The sequence below is a fragment of the Capsicum annuum genome, chromosome 4, assembly GCF_002878395.1.
Source record: "Capsicum annuum cultivar UCD-10X-F1 chromosome 4, UCD10Xv1.1, whole genome shotgun sequence".
Taxonomy (NCBI): domain Eukaryota; kingdom Viridiplantae; phylum Streptophyta; class Magnoliopsida; order Solanales; family Solanaceae; genus Capsicum; species Capsicum annuum.
In genome coordinates, this window is record NC_061114.1 from 161671566 (window position 1) to 161695466 (window position 23901).

The 23901-nt window shown below is 35.0% G+C and overlaps 1 protein-coding gene across 4 annotated transcripts in view; it reads left to right on the top strand.

Annotated features, from left to right (window-relative positions):
* The first annotated feature begins 2035 nt into the window (after positions 1 to 2035).
* Positions 2036 to 23901, top strand: part of LOC107852488 (histone-lysine N-methyltransferase ASHH2) — a 29381-nt gene continuing 7515 nt past the window's right edge. For all 4 annotated transcript variants that reach the window (XR_001669449.2, XR_001669451.2, XR_001669453.2 and 1 more), the window contains exons 1-15: positions 2036 to 2262; positions 3535 to 5055; positions 5185 to 5392; positions 7839 to 8005; positions 8107 to 8186; positions 11130 to 11258; positions 11345 to 11461; positions 13691 to 13783; positions 14032 to 14109; positions 19101 to 19157; positions 21577 to 22414; positions 22495 to 22550; positions 23005 to 23084; positions 23228 to 23310; positions 23409 to 23488. Coding sequence is in view for 1 of the 4 variants with exons in the window: in XM_016697519.2 (XP_016553005.1) it covers positions 3849 to 5055; positions 5185 to 5392; positions 7839 to 8005; positions 8107 to 8186; positions 11130 to 11258; positions 11345 to 11461; positions 13691 to 13783; positions 14032 to 14109; positions 19101 to 19157; positions 21577 to 22414; positions 22495 to 22550; positions 23005 to 23084; positions 23228 to 23310; positions 23409 to 23488 (3273 nt within the window). In the remaining 3 variants the exon portion in view is untranslated. The remainder of the gene's footprint in view (positions 2263 to 3534; positions 5056 to 5184; positions 5393 to 7838; positions 8006 to 8106; positions 8187 to 11129; positions 11259 to 11344; positions 11462 to 13690; positions 13784 to 14031; positions 14110 to 19100; positions 19158 to 21576; positions 22415 to 22494; positions 22551 to 23004; positions 23085 to 23227; positions 23311 to 23408; positions 23489 to 23901) is intronic.

The window sequence follows — 23901 nt, forward strand, 5'->3', positions numbered from 1 at the left end:
AATAACTTCCTCAATTTATTTCCATCAAGTGGGGACTAGAATGGTAAATGTATGCAACTCATACCACTACTTCAAAGATAAAATAAAGAGGTTATTTTCAATAGATAAAATAATTTTAAGAAAATAGTAAAAACATAAGGGTCAAAATCATTTTCCCTCCTTAAGTTTGTCTAAAAATCAAACTCCCCCCTCAACTTTGAACAATAATCATATTCTCCCCTTTATCTTAATTGACTTTTTAAAATTTCTATTTTACCCTTTATCATCAATTTATTTATTCTTTTTTTAACTTCTTTAAAAATATCATATTTTTATTTTTAAAAAAATTCATATAACAAATTTTTCATAAAAACATAAACATTATTCATATAACAAAATCTTCATAAAAACATAAACATTATCTTCTAGAAAAAAAAGTAAGAAATATATAAGCTAATGATGATCTTTATGAAGTAAATTAGCATAATAAAAAAATTAATTTTATTAATAATAATCAAAACTATAATATTTATTTTAACAAGTGAAAATAATAAGTACTACTAATTTTATAAACATATTTCAATGCAAAAAATACAAACAATAAATAAAAGAGATAAGCCTCTAGTACCACCCCAAATTATGGTCAAAGTTGTTACGACACTCCAACTTCACAGGGGTCCTATTATCCCCTGAACTCAAATTTAGCGTATTTTTGTCATTTTTTTGTGTTAATGTGACACCTTTATTACATAAAATGAAGTCTATATCAAAGGTGTCACGCCATCTAAAACGATTGACAAAAGGTATCACGTTGGCTAAAAAGATTGACAAAAATACACTAAAATTTTGATTTAAGGGGTAATAGGACCCCGTGAAGTTGACGTATGTCGTAGCAAATTTGATCATAGTTCGGGGATACTAGATGTTTTTCTCGAATAAAAATAAGGTCAAATTTTAAAGATTATATTTATTTATATAAATTATAAAATATGTAATACTCTATTAATGACAATCACAACTTATTTACTGATATATATAATAGATAATATCGTTTCTTATCACTTGGTCCTCATACTAAAAATAAATGTTTTAGTTTATCTGCTCAATTTGTGAAATCAAGAGAATTATATTATATTTTTTTTACCTTTAGTGTTAAATAACTATATAAAGTAATAGTATAGACAAATTTAAAGTTTCAAATTATCATTAATAAGGTTAATTTTAGCAAAATATACTTCTAAGTAAAATTTTCTTAAGGATTGTGTTATATCAACAAAAAGTTGAGTAATACGAAACGAATTTATTAAGAGAGTGATAAAACACGAAAATATACGCACATACATGTACATACATATGTATATATACACACTTAGGGGGTTGTTTGGAAACAAGTTATTTCGGAATTAGTTATTACAAAATAAGTTGTACTAACATGTATATGTATAACTTATTTCATCATTGTGGTATAAATGATGCGATAAATAATTTTGAAACTACCTAATACATCTAATTAAATGCAGAATAAATAATCATGAGTTTTATCTCTGAATTATTATATTATACCTCATACCAAATGACTCTTTAATACATATAATACTAAAATAACGATCTTACAAAATAATATTGAATTTTGTGATAAATATAAAAAGTATTAATTTGCGTATAAAGTTAATAAACTTAAATAAAATGCTACAAATATCCATGTTAAAAAAAATATTCATTATATATAATATAAAAAGATATTATAAATATAGAATTAAAATTATAAGGATAAAATAGATATTGCATGAGATAAATGGGAGTATGATTATTGTTCAATGTTGAGGGAGAGTTTGATGTTTTATGATTATTATTCAATATTGAGGGAGAGTTTGATTTTTTAATCAAAGTTGGAGGTGAAAATCATTTTCACCCAAAACATAAAATACATTAAAAAATGTCTTTTTATTTTATTAAGAGAAGCGCTAAATTAATAAGGAAATGAAGTAAATATTTAGGAATAACTAATTTTTTTTTTTTAGTATAAGATTGAGTTGAAAAATAAATAAATAGGAAGGCGGATTTGGTCCGGTCGGATTCCTTTTCTCCCTTTTTCCATAAAAACTGTTTAGGAGACGCACCGCGAGCCGATTCTTTACTTTCTGTTTCTACATACATAATGCATACACCAACCCAGCAACAAACAAATAAACCAAAAAAACAAAAACAATATTAATTTATCTGTAAAAATTTCCCTTGAATTTGCTGTTGACCTCTTTCTCCATTGATTTTTTTTCTCAACGGGTTAGTTCTATTCTCGGTTTATGATCTCTGCTTTAAGTTGATTTTTTTTTCTCTCTATTTTAAAATATTTTTTGTTTTGTATTTTTATGTGTCTATTGTATCGGCATTGCTGTGAATGCTTTGAATTTAGTGTTTTTTATTGGGTTGGAAAATTGTTAGGTGCTTAGGGTTTTTATTTGTTGGGGTGCTAGTGGGAAAGGGGCGTGTTTTATCTCTGCCTTCACACAATGTAGTTGCATTTTTCTGTTTCTTAATTTTGCAATTTGGTGTTTCTATTTTTGTTTTATCCTAATTTTTGAGGTTATGCACTGTTGAATTGGGTAACCCTGTGCAAGTTATGTGGATATATCTGGCTTATAATTTGTGTTTTCCCTTTATTGAATAAGTTGACTATAATTGCGAGTTGGGTGTTGGTGCTTAGTTGTGTGGGCTCTTCACTTTTGATGTTACACCCGTGTTGGATTCTCCAAAAATACACTACTTTTGGTGAACCTGTGACACACCCGTTTACATTTTTGGAGAGTCTGATCAACATGAAGTGGGTTAAGCAATGGTTTAGAAGTGGATTGAAAGAGTTGGGATTTTTTGCTGTTTCTCTTAATTTGTTGGTTGATAAGAGAGAATTTTAGGTTGTGCACTGTTTAAGTGCTTAACATTTAGATGCCACTTGCAAATTGGAAAGATTGATATTTTGATTATTCTTCTCTATGCAATTTTCTATCTTTGATAAGGTGAGCATTTCGCATCGTTTCATTGTCGTTTATTGCTCCCACATTTGTATCCCCTTTTTCAAACTGTTTGGAATTCTTTTTTTTTTAAAGCTAGGGTCTATAAGAGACAGCGTCTCGATCTATATGAGGTAGTGGTAAGGTCTGAATATACTGAACCCTCCCCAGACCTCACTTGTGGTATTACACTGGTTATGTTGTTGATAGGGTGAGCATTAGTGCCTTTCTTGTGTCTGGTTTTTTTCGAAGGTCGTAAATGCCAATTTGATTACTTAACTGCTATTTGCACTCACAGATTACAGCTGGTTTTAACATTCCACCATTAATTATTATTTTTGTGTTGGTATAAGGACAAATGATTGTTGAGTTCTCTACTTCCTCTGAATGTTTCTAGGTAAAACTGTTGATATGCTCGCGTGCAATCATCAAAAGTCATCTGTCATGGTCCCAATTGCACCACTGAAATCAACTTTGCAATCACCTGATCTCTGTAAGATAAAAAATGATTGTGTGTCTCATGTAATACTTGCGTGTGATGTTTCAGGAACTGATGTCGCCGCTGCTGCTGCTTTTGACTTGATCAGCATAACCAAGGCGTGTTTACAAAAGAAGAATGATAAAGTTAAAAAGACTAAAAGTTGATGCTTTGGAAAATAAAGGAAGTGTTTAGCCTCTGGGAGGAGGACTGTATACAACACTAAGTTTAAGCCATAATCAAGCTACAATACCAGCAAGAAGTGGCAGGAAAATAATAGTTAAGAAAGCATCGCTATATTTCAATTCCTTGCAAATTACAAGAAAGAGAAGAAACTATTGCAGTAAGTGAGCTCACCTTCTATTTGAGGTTTACTGGGAAATATGGTGCAAGCCGTTGAACATAACGGCGTGCTCGAGATAGCTCAAAGTGAGCACAAAAAATCAAAAACAACAAAGAAAAGTAAGGGAGATGGGAGGCAGGGCAAGAATCACACTGGTCAAAACTCGCAGAAATCAAAGGGAAAAAGCTCCATTCCTACAGGCCCTATCTCCTTGAAAGTTAAATTTGGTTCACGTAGCCTGATGGATGTTGTTCCTCTTATTGATGATCACATCAACAAACAGAGTACTTCTGGAGAAGAATCTAAAGAATCTCCAAATGTTACCAGAAATTTTGATGATGGGTTGGAGGCAGAGTTGCCCAGTCTGCAGTTCCCCAGGCACAATGGAAATTTGGATAATGTGTTTGTTTCTGTCTCCGACATACGCCAATCTGGAAAGAACATCGGTCACGATCCAGTGGACAAGATTTTGAACTTTCACCATGGGTCACCTTCTCAGGAGGGGACATCAGTTAATAACAGGTGCACAGATTCTGGAACTTCTCCTGACTCAGAAGTTATCAACCTCGTTCCGGATACTCAAATTAATGAGGGAGACCCAGAAGAGTTGAGTGATTTAATCCTGTGTAGGTCATCTGTTGCTCCTGGGAATGTTCCGAGTTTGCGTGTGTATGACAGGAGCAAGAAAGGAAGGAAAAAAGATAGACTCCCACAGTTTGCCAGTTCTGATTCGAAAGATCTGCTTAGTTCAGATACTATGAGCAATTTTCAAATATTTGGTCAACTCATCCAAGGAGAAAAGGTACAAGAGGGCTCTTGTTATGCTGATACTTCTGCATTAACAATAGGTAGGATTGGCTCAGGCAACATATCTTGCACTGAGATTATTTCAGGGGAACTGTTACCTTGTTCAGGAATGGCTGACTTCAATATATCCTGTGCTGCTTCAAAGCTTGGAAGTGGCATAGAGGGTAATGTTGGTTCTATCGTTGGCACCGAGTCACCAGAAACTGAATTGTCTGAAAAAGTGGTATCCTGTCAAGATGGACAAATTGTTTCCAAATGTGAAAGATCAAATTTTTCTGGCAAAGGCAGGTCACAGGTCCCGGATACGAAGTCATCCAAAAGTAGGGGAAGTGCTTCTAAAAAGAAGGGAAACAAAGAAAAGCAAGATAATAAACGTGAAGTGAAACATGAGAATGGCCAAGTCGAGAGTTTATCTGAGGTGAAACACCACCCAGGAACAGGTATGATTAGATAAATAGGCTTTTGCTCCCCACAGAAAAATCATAGTGATATGCAATTTTATGAGTTCAATGTTGGAGTGATCCTCATGCAAAGTAGTATTAAATGACCATATTAAATTTATGTCTTAGAAAACGAAGCACCATACGGGTTTGGAGAAGTTGGATCCAGAAATAAAACCTTAAGTGGAGGCATTTCGGACTTGGACATCATGCGGAATGAGGTGAGTCGGCCTTCTTTACAGCCAAGAAATGCCTGGGTGCAGTGTGATGATTGCCAGAAATGGAGGCGTATAGCTTCTGTACTTGCTGATCAAATTGAAGAAACAAACTGCAAATGGTATGTGGTTGCTCATCCTCTGCATCATTAGTTCTTATCTTCCAAATAGTTGTCTACCATGCTTCTTTCAAGTTTAGTTCTGGTGGAAGATTTTAGTTTTCCCCATTACTTTGTGAACTAATGAAGCAATGTTTTGTTGCTCAATTGCACTAGCTCATACTTTCATCCTTGAATATGGTGTCGCTTAAGTTAGAAAGCTAATAAATGGATCCTTGACCCTTCACTTATCAATAGAAAAAATAAAGAAGCTGAGAAAGTGATTATCACGCCAATATGGAGAGCTTTGATACTTATATGCGATGTTTGATTCTGTATGTGAGTGAAAAACTAACTGTTTGCTTTCTCTCCTAGCTAATCCCAATTGAAAAAATATGCCCCTTCCCCTTTCCTATGAGGTATGTGTTTCTAACCACTTTTCTATTAAGTCAGACTCTTCTTGGACTTTGTAAAACAAAGAGTTGCACTCTGACTTGGAGATTGTAAGTTTGAATCCCAGCCAAAGACACTTGATATTAGTGCATTTACTCTAGCCTAAATGGACATTTATCCTGGTAACCTGAGCTTGTGGCTGGACAGGTTGTCTGTTGGATTGGTTAAGGTGCATTATAAGCAAGTCCAGGTACCATTAATGAAAAAAATAAGTAAAAGAAAGGTTGCATAATCAGGGGCGGACCTACCCTCAGTTTTGGGGTGCTCCAGCACCCATTAAACTCGATGCGGAATAGGTAAATTACATAGAAAATACACAATTAGGTATATAATATATAAAAGCACCCACTAAAACAAAAAGTTGGATGGGTGCATTGGCATTTAGGTTAGACCTTAAGGTTCCCCTTGGAAGGGATGCCCCATGTTCAAACCTTATTTAGGTGAATTTTATTTTTTTCGGTTTTAAAATTTTTAAGCATCCTGGGTCTGCATCCTGGGTCTGCCACTGTGCATAATATTCATTAGGGGAAAAGCACCCCCCCCCCCCAAAACTTGTCGCCACAACTTTAGCATTTGAACTTTATAGGCAATTATTTACCCCTCTAAACAACTTTCACGTATATTAAATATTAACCCCAAAAATGTAACACCACTCTCACAATGGAGAGTGTATTACACTCACGTCATGTCATTGCCATGTCAGCACCACGTCGTGGCCACATAAAAAATTATTTAAAAAATTAATTTCACTAATATACATTTTATATAATTAATAATATATATTCCCCCTCTCTTTCTTCTTCAGAAGACCCACCCTTTTATAATCTTCAAACCACCACCACTACCACCACCATCCTAACTCGGCCCCATCCACCCCGCCAACCACCCGCCCTTCCTTTCTTCTTCTTCTAACCTTCATTAGTACTTCTGAGTCCTTAATCATTGATTTAATTTCTAATTTCTACTTCTAATTTCTCTTCTCATAGCATTACGAATAACTGGTGAACATTCTGTGGCATAAAACTGAATAACGCTCAATCCGTCAATGTTGTTGAATTACGAATAACTGGTGTTCCGTGCTTCGTTCATGTCAAGGACTTAGAGATTATATATTAGTAATACATAAATAAAGTGATTCGGGGGTCTTTCGGAAACAGCCTTTCTACTTCATCAGAGGTAGAGGTATGGACTGCGTACATCTTACCCCCCCCAGACCCCACAAAGTGGGAATACACTGGGTTTGTTGTTGTATAGCATTTTTTTTAGAAAAAAAATGGATAATTTTAAATTGCATATTTGAAAATTATAATAAAGATTTTTTGAAGCAAGATGAAGGTTTTTTCTTTAGGCCACGATAGGGATTTGAAAAATAAAAAAGAAAGAGAGGGGGGGGGGGGGTTTTGAAGAAGATGAAAGGGGGTAGGGGGCGTTTTTATTTATTATTTTATTTTATTATATATAATTAAATTATATATAATAATTTAAAAATTATTAAAATATCCCACCAACACTTCCTTTTTTTTGCCAGTGGCAGCCATTAAGGGGGTAATATAATTCATGCAAAAGTTGTTTAAAGGGGTATTTAAATGTGTGTAAAGTTAAAGTGCTGAATTAAGTTGTAGTGACAAGTTTAGGTGGGTATTTATGTTTTTTCCCTATTCATTAACCAACTTTACTAACAAACATATTGATACTCGTCTTTCATGATTTTTAACTCCTTATATGATAGAATATTAGCATATTACTTGCAGAGAAAAGTATATATTTTTTAATGCGCATAGATTGCTTTGTGCAAACTGCAAATACATAGTTGATAGCTATGATGTCTATAAGTAACTGTTTTTCTGGAATCTAATGATCTTCTGCGGCTAACCACTTTTTGTTGTAAGTTTCTTATAGTATTGAAGCATGAAATATTTGGGGTTTACTAATGGATCTACAAACTATTGTGGCTGTGGAAATGTAATGTTTTTGTTTCAAAGAGTTGGTTACTTATTGATCTCTTGTGCCATTAAAGGACTTGCAAGGATAATTTGGATAGAGACGTGGCTGATTGCTCGATTGCACAAGAAAAGTCAAATTCAGAAATTAATGCTGAGCTGGAAATATCAGATGCCTCTGGTGAGGAAGATGCCCTCGGTAGACGCTTGAATTCAAATCAAGCAGGACAGAAGAAGGCACTTGGTATTTAATGATTGCAGTAATGCAATAGTGTTGATTTTGACTTTGAGTAGATTTTCACTAAAGAAATTTGTGCTAATTTTGCTTACATGTTTTTATTACAGTTCCTGATCAATCGTCTTGGACTCTCATCAAGAAAAACTCATTCCTGCATCGTAGCCGCAAAAGTCAACCTATTGATGAGGTGAATGCTTTATCCAGTCTGCATTATTACTTTGTACCTCTGGGCCTATATCTTGAATACAATATAATAGGAAAATAAAGCCCCATGTTGCAGTGTCTTAGACTTGTCTGGTCTCTAAATCTTAAAATTCATCAGAAAAGGGTAAATATACAGCTGGATTCACCCTAATATGCATCAAAGATTAACCTATTGCTTTTCTCTGGGGAAGTTTGTCTTAAAAAGTAAAGTAATTTATTAGCAGAGTTGCTTCATGCTTAAGATAGTTTGCTTCATTTCACTTCTGTTTTCCTTTTCACAAATAACAAGCATTTCCCTTTCTCCAGGTGTGGCAAGATAGTTAGATATTGCAATAAAAATAATGAATGGTGGAGTTATGTTTTTGAAAACATATAGTTATGTGTGTTGGTTATTATTAACTTGCTTGACTTATAATTTCTGTTTGCTCTGGAATTTGCTGGCCTTTGGAGTTGTCTATTCCTTTAGATTAGCTGTTAAATGTTTCTTTCTACATTACATAACTCTGTCAATCTTTTGTTTTGGCATTGTCAAAGACATATTTGGTCAAATGTAACTCTAAACTACCTAAGCTGTTCTCCATCTAGTCTATTATGTGCTCCTTCTTATTGTTTCTATTTGTCTTTCCTTGATGCTGTCTTATTTTGGGCTTTAATTAGACTTTTGGCTTTTAAGGATGTTTTAGCCTTTTAGGTACATAAATTGAAAGAATATTGTCCATATGTGGCATATGGTCCCTTAAATAATTACCTGCTGTTTTGAGGATCGATCTTTGTTATCTAGATCGTAAAGCCGACAGTTTTAACCCTGGCTGTAGACATTACTTGTATGAACTAGTTCACTTTAAGAATATGGTATGTTGACAAGGGAGACTGGTGCTTCTAGGTGTCCCTTCAATTATGTCTTTAAAAGACAATCTTCTCTATTATCAATAATTGAGTATCACTAAGTTTAATGCTAAAATGCAGTATGAAAAATAGATGGAGCTGTAGCTAGCTTCTGAAAGAAAGCAACTTGATTGTGGTTATGGAAACAAATGCAGAAAATAGTGATAACTGACAAGAAGACTGGAGGGCTGAGGATAAAGAACCTGAAAATGCAAAGTAATGCTCTCATGATGAAATGGTTATGGAAATATGCAAACAATAACCAGCTCCTATGGAGGATACTTGTTGTTGGTGGGAGGTGGCACCTGTTGCTAGTGGGAGGTGGCAGGTTTTCCATGGAATTTTTCGAGGTGCGTGCAAGCTTGCGAGGATATCACAATTATAAAAATAAAGTGATTAGGGCTAAATATACATAAGATAGTCTGATGACTGAAGAGGTGACTACACCATATGGGGTTAGCCTCTGGAGATTCATTAGACTTTGTGAAATGAAGTTAATGGCAGCTCAAAGGCAAAGATGGTGGATCGAAACAAGACTAGGTTTTGGAAGGATAATTGGCATGAGATAGGGGACATGGAAGCGCGTTTTACAGATATCTACAGTCTGGTTTTGTTTCAACAAAGGACTGTTTCAGAATTATGGACACCACAGGGTTGGAACTTCAATTTCTGAAGGCAACTTGATGATTGGGAAGTCATGAGAGTAGCTGAGTTTTTTAACATGTGGATACCTTGGATGGACTGCAAACAGGGGAGGGTGTACTATGGTGGATGGGAAATGAAAAACGAACGTTCGGAATCAACAAAGCCTACAAGATGATGAACCATATTAATCAGCAGAGTTCAAGATGACTATGGAAGCAAATATGGTTAAGTAGAATAACTCACAAAGTATCTTGCTTTGACCGGTTACTGGGATAATTTCATGAAGAGAGGGATTACCTTGTGCTTTAGATGTTTCCTTTGTGGAGAAACTTTAGAGATTGTTAACCATCTATTTCTACACTATAAGTATACTCTTAACAACTTTGGAGAAATTTTTTAAGCCTTAAAGGCATTTCCTGGACAACACCTAGGAAGGTGTCTGAGACTTTAATGAGCTGGGAGGAAGCAGGTGCACATGCAAAGGACAGAGGTAGAAGGAGAATTATCACTGCTGCTATATGGCGGGTTACATGGAAAGAAAGGAATTCTAGGTGTTTTGAGAGCATAGAGAATAGTATGCAGAAAGTTAAACTCAACTACAGTTTGCTTTTATGTTTTGGTGTAAATTGTAATCTACTATACTCAAATGAGTTTTAGACTCATTTTAGATATAGAGCAGTGGATTTAGGAGTGTGCTCGTACTGTATTGTGATATAATACAAAGTTACCATGTTCAACAAAAAAAAAAGAAAAAAAAGAACAAGAAATCAACTTGATTCCTACTTGGAACGTAAGAGTGGTTTAGTAGGCACTCAAAAGAAAAGGACAGCGATCACAGAGTTAATTTATCCTTTGCAACACACTTACCTGGGTTGGACTTTTCGTCAACAATGTGTTTTTATACTCTTCCACAACCAGTTGTGGTTTCTTTGCATTTTAAAAGTTATCTAGCAGGATGAAGCAGGATTGTTGAGCATTGTTTTAGCAAGTTCAAGTTTGTAGAGAAGTTTTTAGGGTTTGAAAAGATTCTTTAATGATTTCAGCAGCATTTTTACTATGACAGGCGGAAAGTAAAATTTGCAGTTGTCAATAAAGTGTCCTAATACTTGATTGACATTTTATAGGCCTTTCCTGATCCTTTTAACCATGAATCAAAAGTATATGGTGTACACATTATCATAGTTGGTCTTGCTTCTGAGGTTAACACATCTGTACACCTTATAAGGAATCTCTAGCTTCTAACATCCACATGTGTGATTCCTTGCATACAGACGATCTATGTATACGTTCATCTACTTGTTGAATCAACTTATGATGTCAGATGTTCATGGAAATGAAATCTGATCTGCTTTCTTCCCTATCTTCTATTTAATTCCCTGTTATCCTTCTCTATTAGATCATGGTCTGCCATTGCAAGCCTTCTGACCGCCGAATGGGATGTGGAGATGGATGCCTGAATAGGATGCTCAACGTTGAGTGTGTTCGGGGGACTTGTCCATGTGGAGAACGCTGTTCGAATCAGCAGGTACTTGAACTTTCAAGACATCCAGTATATTGTATATCTCCTCTATTATGCAGGTTGTTTAACTCTCCATTTATGTTTGCTTGCAGTTCCAGAAACGTAACTATGCTAAATTGAAGTGCTTCAAATGTGGAAAGAAGGGTTACGGCCTGCAGCTTCTTGAGGATGTCACCCAAGGGCAGTTTCTTATTGAATATGTTGGGGAGGTGAGTTGTCTATTCTACAATATTTAACATTTTTTGCTTGGTAAGGATTGGAAACTGAGATAGAAGACTCATTTGGTTTTTCCCACGCTAGTCTTAACGAGGTTACCTCACTTCAGAGGTAGAGGTACAAACTCCGTACACTCTATCCTCCCCAAACACCACTTTGTGGGAATACACCGGGTATGTTGTTGTTTTAGTCTTAACGAGGTTATCCTATCATCAATGCCGATAGGATAAACAAGATTGAAAGATAAACAAGTAAGCAAGTTAGAGAAGACCCAACTTTAATGCCAAATTAGAACATTCAATATAAATCAAATACCCTACAACCTCTCTACCTCTTCGGAGGTAGCGGTATGGACTGCGTACATTTTACCCTCCCCAGACCCTACTTTGTGGGAATACACTGGGTTTGTTGTTGTTGTAATATAAATCAAATACCCTAATTTTCTTTTCGAAGAGGACCTAATCGATAAGAGTACCTTTTGAAAACATCCCTTGCTAGAATTTTCATTAACCACGACATTACAACATCAACCTCTCCGAGAACATCCAAAATCAAGGTAAGCTAACCCTAAAGACGATGACATAAATACTATTTACAGTAGCGTTGGTATTTAGACGAGCAAATGACCCAAATACCCAAAACTAGTTTTAAAGATTTAGATGGCCAAATTATAGTATGGTTAAATGGTCAAATTGCAAAGACATTGGCTTCTAGGTGTCTCTATGTGGAGAGCTAGCCGAGACAATAAACCATCTCTTTTTACATTGCAAGTGGACGGATCAGCTTTGGGGAATGTTCATTTGCCTGAGAGGGATCCGGTGGGTGATATCAGGAGTATTAAGGGAGTTCGAAGCAGTTGGAACAGGGATGGTAATGCTTCCAAGGAGAAGTAGGAGGAGAGATGAAGATTGTCCAATGTATATGGTGGACAATTTGGAGAGAAAGGAACAACATATGTTTTGAGAACGTCCAGAACAGCTTGCACAGCTTGCAGAAGATTAAAATGAACTGTCTAAGTCTTTTTATTTTTGGTGTAAATGTATTAGTTCAAACAGAAGACATCTGTGATGTTTTTAGATTATTTATAGGCAACAATTAGCTCGAAAATGATGTAAGTTGTATTTTGTAATATTTTTTGGAGGGGAACTGCACTTTTGGTTGTAGTATGCCTGTAAATGATCTTGCTCTTGGTCTCATTCTGTTGAAACCATCTGTTCTTGGTCTCATTCTGTTGAAGCCATCTGGCATGCTGTAAACTTTGAAGTCTCCTCCCATGCTTCCTATAGGCCCTCCAAGTCCTTGTCAGATTGAAGAATGTTTGATGGTTACCTTTGGTGCCATCAAATCTTTTCTGTACTTTTATTCGGCAATGATTTTGTCCCGCCCTATTATTTTATCCTACAACACTACTATTTACAACTTGTTTGTCAATCTCCCTTAACCTTTTGCCAGTTCTCTTAGTCTCTTGTAGATACACGATATTGTCTCGTTGTCTTTAGAGTATCTTGTAATGTTAGTTTTCTTGTCAACAAGAATATATGTTCCAACTACTTGTCTTCATTCAACTCTATTGGACTAGACGACTAGCTTCTTTACCCTATTACCTTCATCCGGCCATGAAAATGTGGAAAGCCTTTCATGTCATACCACATCAAAGTGTCAATGTGGCCGAATTGACTTCTTACTCTCACTTGCCATGATGTGGAGGCCATTTACTCATACTCCGTCACACTAGACATTGCAATGGAACTCTATCCCCATTGTATACCCACCGTGGTATTGTTGTAGTGTGCACTCCTACGAACGGGCATCCTGACACATTCATTATTATGGGTATTCATCATAACTTGCCTTATTTTAAGTTTGTAATGAATCAACCACCCCTTTATCTGGTCTTGGTGCTGATGCAAAGCTAATAGGTTGTGAATTTCACATAGGCAGAATTGATTTGTGCATAGTAATAGAAAAAGCTAAATGCAAAGCTGCTTTTTTTTTTTTCTCAAAAAAAAAGAAAAAAGCTAGAATGTGAAGAGGACTCGTGACCTGTCCAGGGTTTTATTTTAAATTCACTTTGTGGCTTCCATCCATCTATAATTTGGTGGGTTGGCAATTTGATAATTTTTTAAATTTCTATAAGTTGCTTGTGCATCTGTATGAGTGAACTAAGCATAGTTTCCGTTGTATTTTTTATGTATAACAGGCTGTAAGTTTAACTATTTTAGGTGTTGGACTTGCATGCATATGAGGCCAGACAAAAGGAGTATGCCCTAAAGGGTCATAAGCATTTTTATTTCATGACACTTAATGGCAGTGAGGTATTTATGTTTGCCTTCTTTCTTTTTTTGTTTTCCAGTTAGAATGAAGTTATGAATTATCTTACTTGGATACATATCCTGTTATTCAGTCATTTATATTTTGTGAAATATTCTCTGTATGAACTGATTTAATCTTTATATGACCTTTCAGTGGCTATTGTAGATTTGTAAAGTCCCATTATTGTGGCATTTTAATCTTTCCATTCTCTCTTACCTTTGTAATGTTCTTCTTATGCCTCATATTTCAGGTAATAGATGCTTGTGCTAAAGGGAATTTGGGACGTTTCATTAATCATAGCTGTGATCCTAATTGCTGTACAGAAAAGGTGATTGCACTTTTTACTGCACTTTACACTTGGTTCAAAAATTTGCTTTCATGTTCTATTCAGCTTCGAGATGTATGACAATCTTTACAGAAAAAGGTTTTATGCAAAAACCAGAAATTCCTTTCCTTCCATTGGCCTTTTGCTGCCTCTTTTTTATGTATACCTTGCCTTGATTGGACATCATGTTGATACAGAAGATTAATATTATTTGGTGAAGCTGAATGGTGCTTTTCTTTCATTATACTTTGGGAAAAAAATGCATAATTTATCTTCTATCTATATTATTATAAAAGGATGAATACAATGTTGGTTGACTAAAATAGCCCTAAAAGACATAAAATTCTAGGTTGTTTTGGTAAAACATGTAGTTATAGAAATAGAGTTCTATTAAGTAAAAAAGGTACTACCTCTCAATTTTGCTGTGTAAAATTTGGCTACTAATGATCTACTTAGATTACAAAAGGCACATTAATAAAAGTCATTTCTACTTGTACGAATTTATATTATCTCAGGTTTCTTTCATTTGCCTTTTATAATATAAGGGAGAGAAAATCACGAAAGAGTTACAGGACATCACTTAACTGATGTTTGTAACATAGGATGCATAGTGAATTTTTGGAGTGGAGTCTAGGAGCCCATTGAAATTGGAAAATTTTGAGTACTTCACTATAACATAATTATTCTTACACACTTAAAAAGAGTCTGTAAAACAACCTAAGTCTTAGTATGATGAATTAATCAACTTGAAAAATCCAGCCTATCAAGTGTGGCGTTTGCGACAAATTTCTAAAAATTAAAAACCTTTTCAATTAAAAAAGTGGAAATCTTAGGACAGAATTGTTAACTCTACGAATCAAGCATGCAACCTTGTAGCTGGGGGTTTCATGTAATTACAATTTACAAGGTTGTTTTAGTTGAAATAATTAAAAAGATGTCATTTCTTAAATGTATTTAGGAGGAAAATTAATTTAATTCTCAAAGGAGAATAAATATTTTAGAAGAACCGGTCTAAATTAGACTCGCATCAACTACTATAAGGAATCATAAACGCGAGACAAATTTACTTATATCGATTTGGTTCATCTTTTCTTAAATCATTGAAGAACAACTTTTTCAATAAAAGAATGATATATTAATCAAATCGTAATATCATAAATGAAATGAATAGAAAATTTAAACATGAAGAATGGGACCAGAAGGAGAGTAAAGAGCAATGATCAAATAATTTTAAGAGTATGCAAGATCGGTAACATGGTCAGATAAATTGTAAAAGTAACATATTTGTTGACATGTTCTTATATATTTGTTGATACATGCAAAAAAACTAAAAGCTTCTTCTAATTCATGTAGTAAAAAGCAACAAAAAGGAACATTACCTATTTTGAGGAAAAAAAGCCACATCAAAGAAGTAAGATTTATAGTTCAATCTGTAAAATCTTTTCATATGCCCCACAAATGTCTTCCTTACCCGATTTTCTATATATAAAGGAAAAATGAATGACTATAGCATCTTTATGAAACATTAGACATAAGGTTGCATGAAATTAACATTGTTCACTAGTAGTTGTGTCTATAATAAATACTTCTAGATCTGTTCTCTTATACTTTTTTTCCATCGGTCTCTTCTTAGTAGGGTGTTACGTGTTAAACACGTACATTGAGATTGGTATTATATTAAAAGCATGGATACCCCTAGCGGAATGTCGTTTCTTTTTTCTCTGGAAATTGATTTTAGGCTATATAAAATAGTCATAAACTTATCCCCTAATATTAGAAATAGACATTTACTTATATCTTAAAATTTAGAAAGTTTTTCCATACTGTTTAGATAGCATCCTTTTTTCCACGAACCACAAAAAGACATTTTGCCCACTTTCAATTTCTTTTAGATGTAGTATCCTTTTATACCTATTCCTTTTTTCTCCTCTGATATTAAGTGACTTTTGAATTGTTAAACAATATTGTTGGAAATAAATTACAAGGAAGAGGAAAAAAAATTAAAACCGTTAATGAGATGAGAAGTTTTTTTCATTACGGTTAATCGGTTATTCTAACTGAATTGCAATGAAAATGTTACCTTACTAATGATTTACCTTATGTATAACTAATTTTTGTGAGAACTTGTATATAAATATATAAATAAATATATATATATATATATATATATATAATGTGAGAGGATCTAAACTAAAAAGTTAATAGACTAAAATGCATTTACCTACACAAAGTTGATAACAAATGATGTAAACTTACTATACATTGAGTAATTTAATGAAGTGAACATGCGTATTAATCAACTATGATTAAGCGTTAAAAGTCTATGTACAAACACTTGACATAATTTTCATTATATATTTTAATAATAAATACAACATGATATAAATTCTCTATTACCACTATCATTGAACTCTTTAACTCAACATGAAATTATAGAACTACTTAAGAAAGGACACTTAACCATTACACGTTGAGTCCGAACAATATAAATTTTTTAGAAAATGATTACATCATTAATTTATTTATATTAAATATATCATTTTAATTAATTCCTCTGTTTTATATTACTTATGGGTGCCGTATTTATGTTATGTAATCTGCTTCTGTGCTTTACTATGTGTTTGTGTGGTATCTCGTGCCTTGAGCCGGGGGTCTATCGGATACAGCCTTTCTACTTCATCAGAGGTAGAGGTATGGACTGCGTACATCTTACCCCCCCAGACCCCACTAGGTGGGAATACACTGGGTTTGTTGTTGTTGTTGTTATATTATTTTAATTAATCCCATAAGAAAAGAGTCGGAAAGGACAAATCAGGTAAATTCAGTAATTGGGGTTGAAATGTGAAGTCACAACAAAGCATCAGAGGTATACGAGGATTACATACCTCGGTTTGTTGGACTACTGGGTATGTCGTCGTTGTTGTATATTATTTGATAATATTTACATCATGTTTAGGAATTGTACTTAATAGTATGGGGAACACACAATATTATTCTATTTGTATTTATTTATTTATTTATTTATTTCTAATTGACATTGTATACACGTGCAAAGCACTTTCACTAAAACCTTGTGCAAAAAAAAAGAAAAAGGAAAAAAACATTGTGCTAAATACATTTGGACTATGTCTATATCTTGCACATTCAAAACACAACAACATACCCAGTGTATTCTCACATAGTGGGGTCTGGGGAGGGTAGAGTATACGCAGATCATACCACTATTTCAGATGAAGTATAAAGGTTGTTTCTGATAGACCCCTGACTTTGGACTGATAACAATATAACAAACACAACAATGCATATAAACTAGTACAGTATGCAAAATAAACTAACACCACTAGCCACAAGATAATACTACAACCACAAGATAATACTAAAAACTGTCTATCCGAAATCATAGACATCACTCAACACCACAAACAAGAAGACAAATAAAAAATGCTCCCCTACTGTTACCGACGCACTCCCACCCCCTAACCCTCTGCCCTAATCCGCGCCCTCCACACATTCAAAACATAGATTTTTACTTAAATGAGATGTATTTTGGAATGAAATCACCAATTCTTATAGGGTAGGAAATATTCCCATGTATCATTTGCTTTGATTCAGTTTTGACCACTGTGGAGTTCTTTGTCATTGGGGATACACTTCTCTTTGATTTTCTCTGTGATACTTTTCTAATACATGATTGCTACCCTCAGTGTCGAATCCCTTGTCAAAATATATCCTTGTTGTGGAATTATCCTTTATTACGTACTGTCAGAGGCCTTTAAGGCAATTTTTTATTAGCTTTAATGAAACAGTGTATAGATGCCAAACTGCTTTAGCCTTGAATTGGGACTGAATTGTCAGTTTCTGTGGTTTAATTTATGATCTCTATTATTAATTTCAAGCGTTCATTATACATTTTTCCAGATTCCAATGATGAATGGGAACCGAATGTCTATTTTTCTTCTTAGAACAACATTTTTTGGCTAAAAATATGGGAGTATTCTTCAAGTGTAGCACCAGAGGATACACCCCCCTCTATGCAGAAGTTGCAAAGCTTAAAATAGCGAAATACCGAAAAAGTATACAGAGAACTGTTACAATACCTTTAGAGTTCTTTCAGAATCGTACTAGTCCTGATAGGATTCTGCTTCTCCTTAAAGCTAGCAGAAGAAGTCAAGCATCATGTGGGATTTCTAAGAGCAAATATTTACTTGCCATGAGATTCCCATATGTTCTTCCCTCTCAGGTGTACTCTTGCCATGAGATTCCCATATGTTCTTCCCTCTCAGGTGTACTAAGATAGTCTTTCTGTAACATCTTCATTCTGTAAGGCCTAAGCGGGTCCAAAGAGAACATTGGGCATTTCACTTGTGAATTTTTTTTTGAAATTCACTTGTGAAATTTTATCCATCCTCTTTCCTTTGCTTTGACTAATATGTTCTGCTTATTAGCTCACCACACCAAGACTATCATCATACCTTCTACTTTAAAGCTTGTGGGAATTAGCAACATGTTATTCAAAGAAAATTGTTCTTCTTATAAAATATTTTGAAGTTTTGCTAAGTTAAACCACTGCTGAATTATGCTTCCGAGTAAGTGCAGCTTGGTTGATATTATAGATCAGTAATCTAATTTTTCATGGCTGGTATTTTTTATCTCAAGCTACTTGAAGTATTGGTCACTTCTTGTTGGCTATGGAATGGCTAACTAATGTAGCCACTAACTATAAAACAACTATAGGACTTAAGCTTGTCTTTTTAACATTTTTATCTCTTAGACTTGTATTGCAAAATACTAAGATGGTTGTGTTGTTGGTTTTTCTCTCTACTCTCTGTGATTGATTTTAACAGATTTGATTTTGTGTTTGTAATTTCATTTAATTTTTTCGTATCATTGGTTTGTTAATTGAGTGAGAGATCAATCCTCCCTTCCTGCCCCCTCTTTGCCTGGTATATTTTTGAGTACTGTTGTGACCAACTTTCTTTCACTTGCTAACATAGTGGATGGTCAATGGAGAGGTTTGCGTTGGACTCTTTGCTTTAAGGGATATCAAAAAGGTAAAGTGTCTTCTCCTCCTGATTGTAATTTTTCTTTAATGTTTTACTGTTTACTGGATAAAGGACAGCCCAGTGCACTAAAGCTACCGCTATGTGCGGTGTCCGGGGAAGGGCCCCACCACAAGAGTGTATCGTATGCAGCCTTACCTTGCATTTCTGCCAGAAGCTGTTTCCAAGGCTTGAACCCATGACCTCCTGGTCACATGGAGGCAACTTTACCAGTTACTCCAAGGCTCCCCTTCTTACTATTTACTGGATATTTGTTTTATTTTGCTAGTTAGTGAAAAAGAAAAATGGATTCTTCTCACGTCTTAATGGACATTCCAATTATATGTATGGTCATTAATACATTATTAGTTCTGAGATCTTTAACACCTAAGCCGAGACAATCGCATTATGTTCCCACGATAGTTATTGGTCTGTTGCAATCACTATTCCAATATCACTTTTAGCAAGCCCTTTGGTAATTTTTGATATGCTTCTGAATTTAATAGCTTGCCAATGAATATATGCCACACTGCTTGTGAAGAAAATTTACTCTTACTATGATTAACCAAAAAAGACACTGTTATGGCGTAAAATTTGTCATGTAAAGGGCAGTTCTTGGTGGAATTGTTGGTACATTAATCTGGGTCTAATTCTGGATGGGTCATTTAGTTGTTCTGGCGTTTGGGACTTGAATATAAAGATATGTTTGGGTTGCTTTCCCTCTTACTTTGTTCTTGTGAAAAAGGAATTTTATGCTAAAATTTGTCAAGATTATGTTAACAGATATCAGTTTCAAACAAAAAAGATTATGTTGACTGATAATGAGTTTCAGATTAAAAAATTATGCATGTGAGATTTCCAATTTTCTGAAACATTAGTTATCTGCACCTAGTAAGTGGACCCCAATTTTAGATTGGAAGAGGGGCTTGTCAAAACTCTATTTAATGACTCTTGAAGAGGGCGTAGTAGCTATTCTTAGTTGTGCTAAATATATGATTATCGAAATTATGGGAGTAATACTCCATTCTAAGCTGCTGATGAACTATTAAAACTTTGGAACCCAAGACTTGAGAGATTCATAATTTATTTGAGGTTTATCCTGTTGTTTCTTGTGGACTGCAATAGTCGTCCTCTCCCTTCAATCTGTTACACAATTTATATGATTCTTATATTGTATGTAACGAGTTCAAGTCTGAATAAGGTTCAATGACAAGAAAATTTAGCCATCGCCTATTGCTAGGTAACTATTTGCTGGTGTTTCAAAGTTCAGTAAAAATGATTTTCTTTCTTAATTTTAGCAAGTGGCATCTATATATCAGAGGAATTATAGCAAGTGGCATCTGAGCTAGCAATGTTCATTTGAACAGCGATCATAGCACGATGAGAATACTGATGCTTGAGCTTTTCTTGCATAATCTACTTAAGTAAAGTCTTCAGATTATTCTCCGGAAAAAAGGGTTGTAGTCTAAGTCTGACTTGTCTAGTTTTTCTCTCTGCTAGCTGCTTAGTTGATGAACGAGATGTTAAGAGCTTTAATTGGACACTGAAGTTTATGATAGATTATTTTCTTATGGCTTTTAATTGTACTCCTCCTGTCACTTGTTATCTAGGAAATAGTACACTTGTATTAGCTGCTGAATTCTTGAAGGAAAGTTTAAGTACTTCTGATTCGAGTTAAGTAAAGTCTTCAGATTATTTTCCGGAAAAAAGGGTTGTAGTCTAAGTCTGACTTGTCGAGTTTTTCTCTCTCCTAGCTGCTTAGTTGATGAACGAGAAGTTAAGAGCTTTAATTGGACACTGAAGTTTATGATAGATTATTTTTCTATGGCTTTTAATTGTACTCCTCCTGTCACTTGTTATCTAGGAAATAGTACACTTGTATTAGCTGCTGAATTCTTGAAGGAAAGTTTAAGTACTTCTGATTTGAGAATGTTCTTTTCTTCTCCACCTAGGAAAAGGATTTATGTAATAATTTCACTTTGTTTATCATCTAATTTTTTGGACCAACGTCATTGTAGTGCGACAAATTAAGTGCTTGGGTATGGGCCATCACCTGCTGCCCTTAAATTTGTTAACCAAATGAAACCTCTTGTGCTCTTTCTTCTTTAGGATTATTCTCTGTCCTACTCTGCTTTCTTTTTCTTTTTCCCCTTTACATTAGCAGAAGCCTTTTTTCCTTATCTGCTTTTCATGTTTCGGTGAGAAACAAGTGAGAAACAAGTGGGAAGGAGTAAATAAGTATGCTTCTCCAACTGGTTCCTGGAATCTATTGGCTTCACAAGTTTCTAGTTGCTTCCTGTCTAGGCTTTTGATTGCATTACCTTTATGGATCGCATCTTGAGTTATCACAAGTTAGCAATCTAAGTAAATGTCTTTCCATTTGTTTCTGTTATGTTCCCAACTAATATATGCTTGTGGTTTGCTTGTTTAGGGTGAGGAGGTTACATTTGATTACAATTACGTGCGCGTCTTCGGGGCTGCAGCGAAGAAATGTGTCTGTGGCTCACCTAGCTGTCGGGGCTACATAGGTGGAGATCTACTGAATGAAGAAGTGATAGTTCAGGCTGATTCAGATGATGACTACCCTGAACCCATTGTTTTCTGCGAAGATGGTGACATGGATGATGAACTAAACAAAATTCTATCTGTAAGAAGTTCATTTGATGTCACAGAAATTAGAAGTCAAGGGGAAACACCTAAAAACAAATATAAACTGGGTGAACCTTTTACCGGAAACCTGGAGAATACCAGCCAAACACCCACAGGGAATATAATGGAACAAGAAAATGTCAGCAAGGATAACTCTGTTGTCGCTTTTAACATGAAGATCAAGGACGAAAGCAACAAAATCCATAATGAATCTCCATCGTTTCTGAAGAAGCTGGAATCATCTGAGGCAATGAAGGGGCTAGAAGGCCTGTTGCATTCTTCTGTACGACCTGTGGGAAATTCCTTCCAGTCGGAAGATGTAACCACTAAAACCATATCTGAAGTCAAAAGTGAGTGCTTAGATGCTGACAAAGTTTCTTCTGCACTGCCATCTCCCAATGCTATGCTTAGCAAGTCTTTGACGAAGAAATCAGGCAATGGGGGAGCCAGTGATGAATTGTCAAAATCTTCTCGTCGATCATCTTCAGTTAAAAAGGGAAAATTGAAGGATAGTACTGTAAATTTAATATCTGTACCTGATGTGAACAACAAATTGCAAATTCCACAACCTAAATTGAAGAAACCAACACATGATTCCACAAATGGTCGTTTTGAAGCAGGTATATCATTATTATCAAATTTTTGGAATCTGTAGATTTGAAAGTATCATTAAATGGAACTCTTGCACCTGAATCTGCAGTTGAAGTGAAGCTTAATGAATTGCTGGATCATGATGGTGGAATAAGCAAACGCAGGGTAAGTACTAAGTAGTTCCAAGCTACGGGATGAGTCCATGTTTCCTATTCTTCAGGCGGTGATCGTGAGTAATGGCCGCTTTGCTTTTTCGTCAGGTTGTGTTTCTACTGCTTAGGTCACGGGTTTTGGAAAAAGTAATCATTATGGATTTTTTTTTTGGAATGCATATTTCCTCTTCTTTGTGTCTATCCTTCCACTGCCATTTGGTGTGGCTTCTTTGTTGTGTATTGATGAGACACCATAGACAAAAACTGTGAAAGGGAGGCCTGGGCAGGTGCTCATAGAAGGGTGAAAATTGGTTTACGATTTGGCACTTGATGTAGGATTTATTGATGTCTCCATTTCTAGGTCTTCATTTTTCCTCTTTACAGTGTCGCTTATGCTATGGTTAATGTGAACCTGATTAATGTAAGATGACTCTACATTTGAATACATTAACCTTTTTCCACTGCAGGATGCATCTAGGTGCTACCTGAAGCTTCTCCTTTTAACTGCTGCTTCAGGGGATAGCTGCAATGGTGAAGCTATTCAGAGGTAATAAATGGCTTTCCTATTGGAAGCTCTTCAGGTGCTAGAAGTTGCATGCTTAATTGGTGATACTTTTTAGTCATTTAATCTATTTTTCTCTCTTTTCTTTTTTAATATATATATATATATATATATATATTTGTATGCAGTAACCGGGATCTTTCTATGATCCTTGATGCGCTTTTGAAGACCAAGTCGCGCACTGTTTTGGTGGATATTATTAACAAGAATGGTAGTAATGTGGTGCTTATTGCATGCTTCAACTCTTCTTTTTATTTTTTCCCAAATAAATTACTGATTGTTGGAGTGTGATTATTTCTTGCTTGATAGGCTTGCAGATGTTACACAACATAATGAAACGATATCGGAGGGAATTCAACAAGATCCCAATTCTCAGAAAGTTGCTTAAGGTAATTACTTTAGAACCCTGGAGTCCAAGTAATTTTACTGACTTGATGAACTAGCTGTTTTAGCTGTACCGGGATTTGAAAGGCTGTGGAGAAAACTTTTTATTTGTTAGTTAATGTTGATGGATAGGAAGGTCTGGAGGGCGCGAATTTCGGCAGAGGATTAGGGCCAGTTTGGGTCGCTAGTGTAGGGAATTACTTGGTGGGGGTTTTATTCCTGTTATGACTCTGTCTTCCGTGTTCCATGTTTTATTACGAATCTGTGTGCTTTCCTCTGCTTTCCTCTGTTTTATATTACTTATGGGTGTCGTATTTATGTTATGTAATCTGCTTCTGTGCTTTACTATGTGTTTGTGTGGTATCTCGTGTCTTGAGCCGGGGGTCTATCGGAAACAGCCTTTCTACTTCATCTGAGG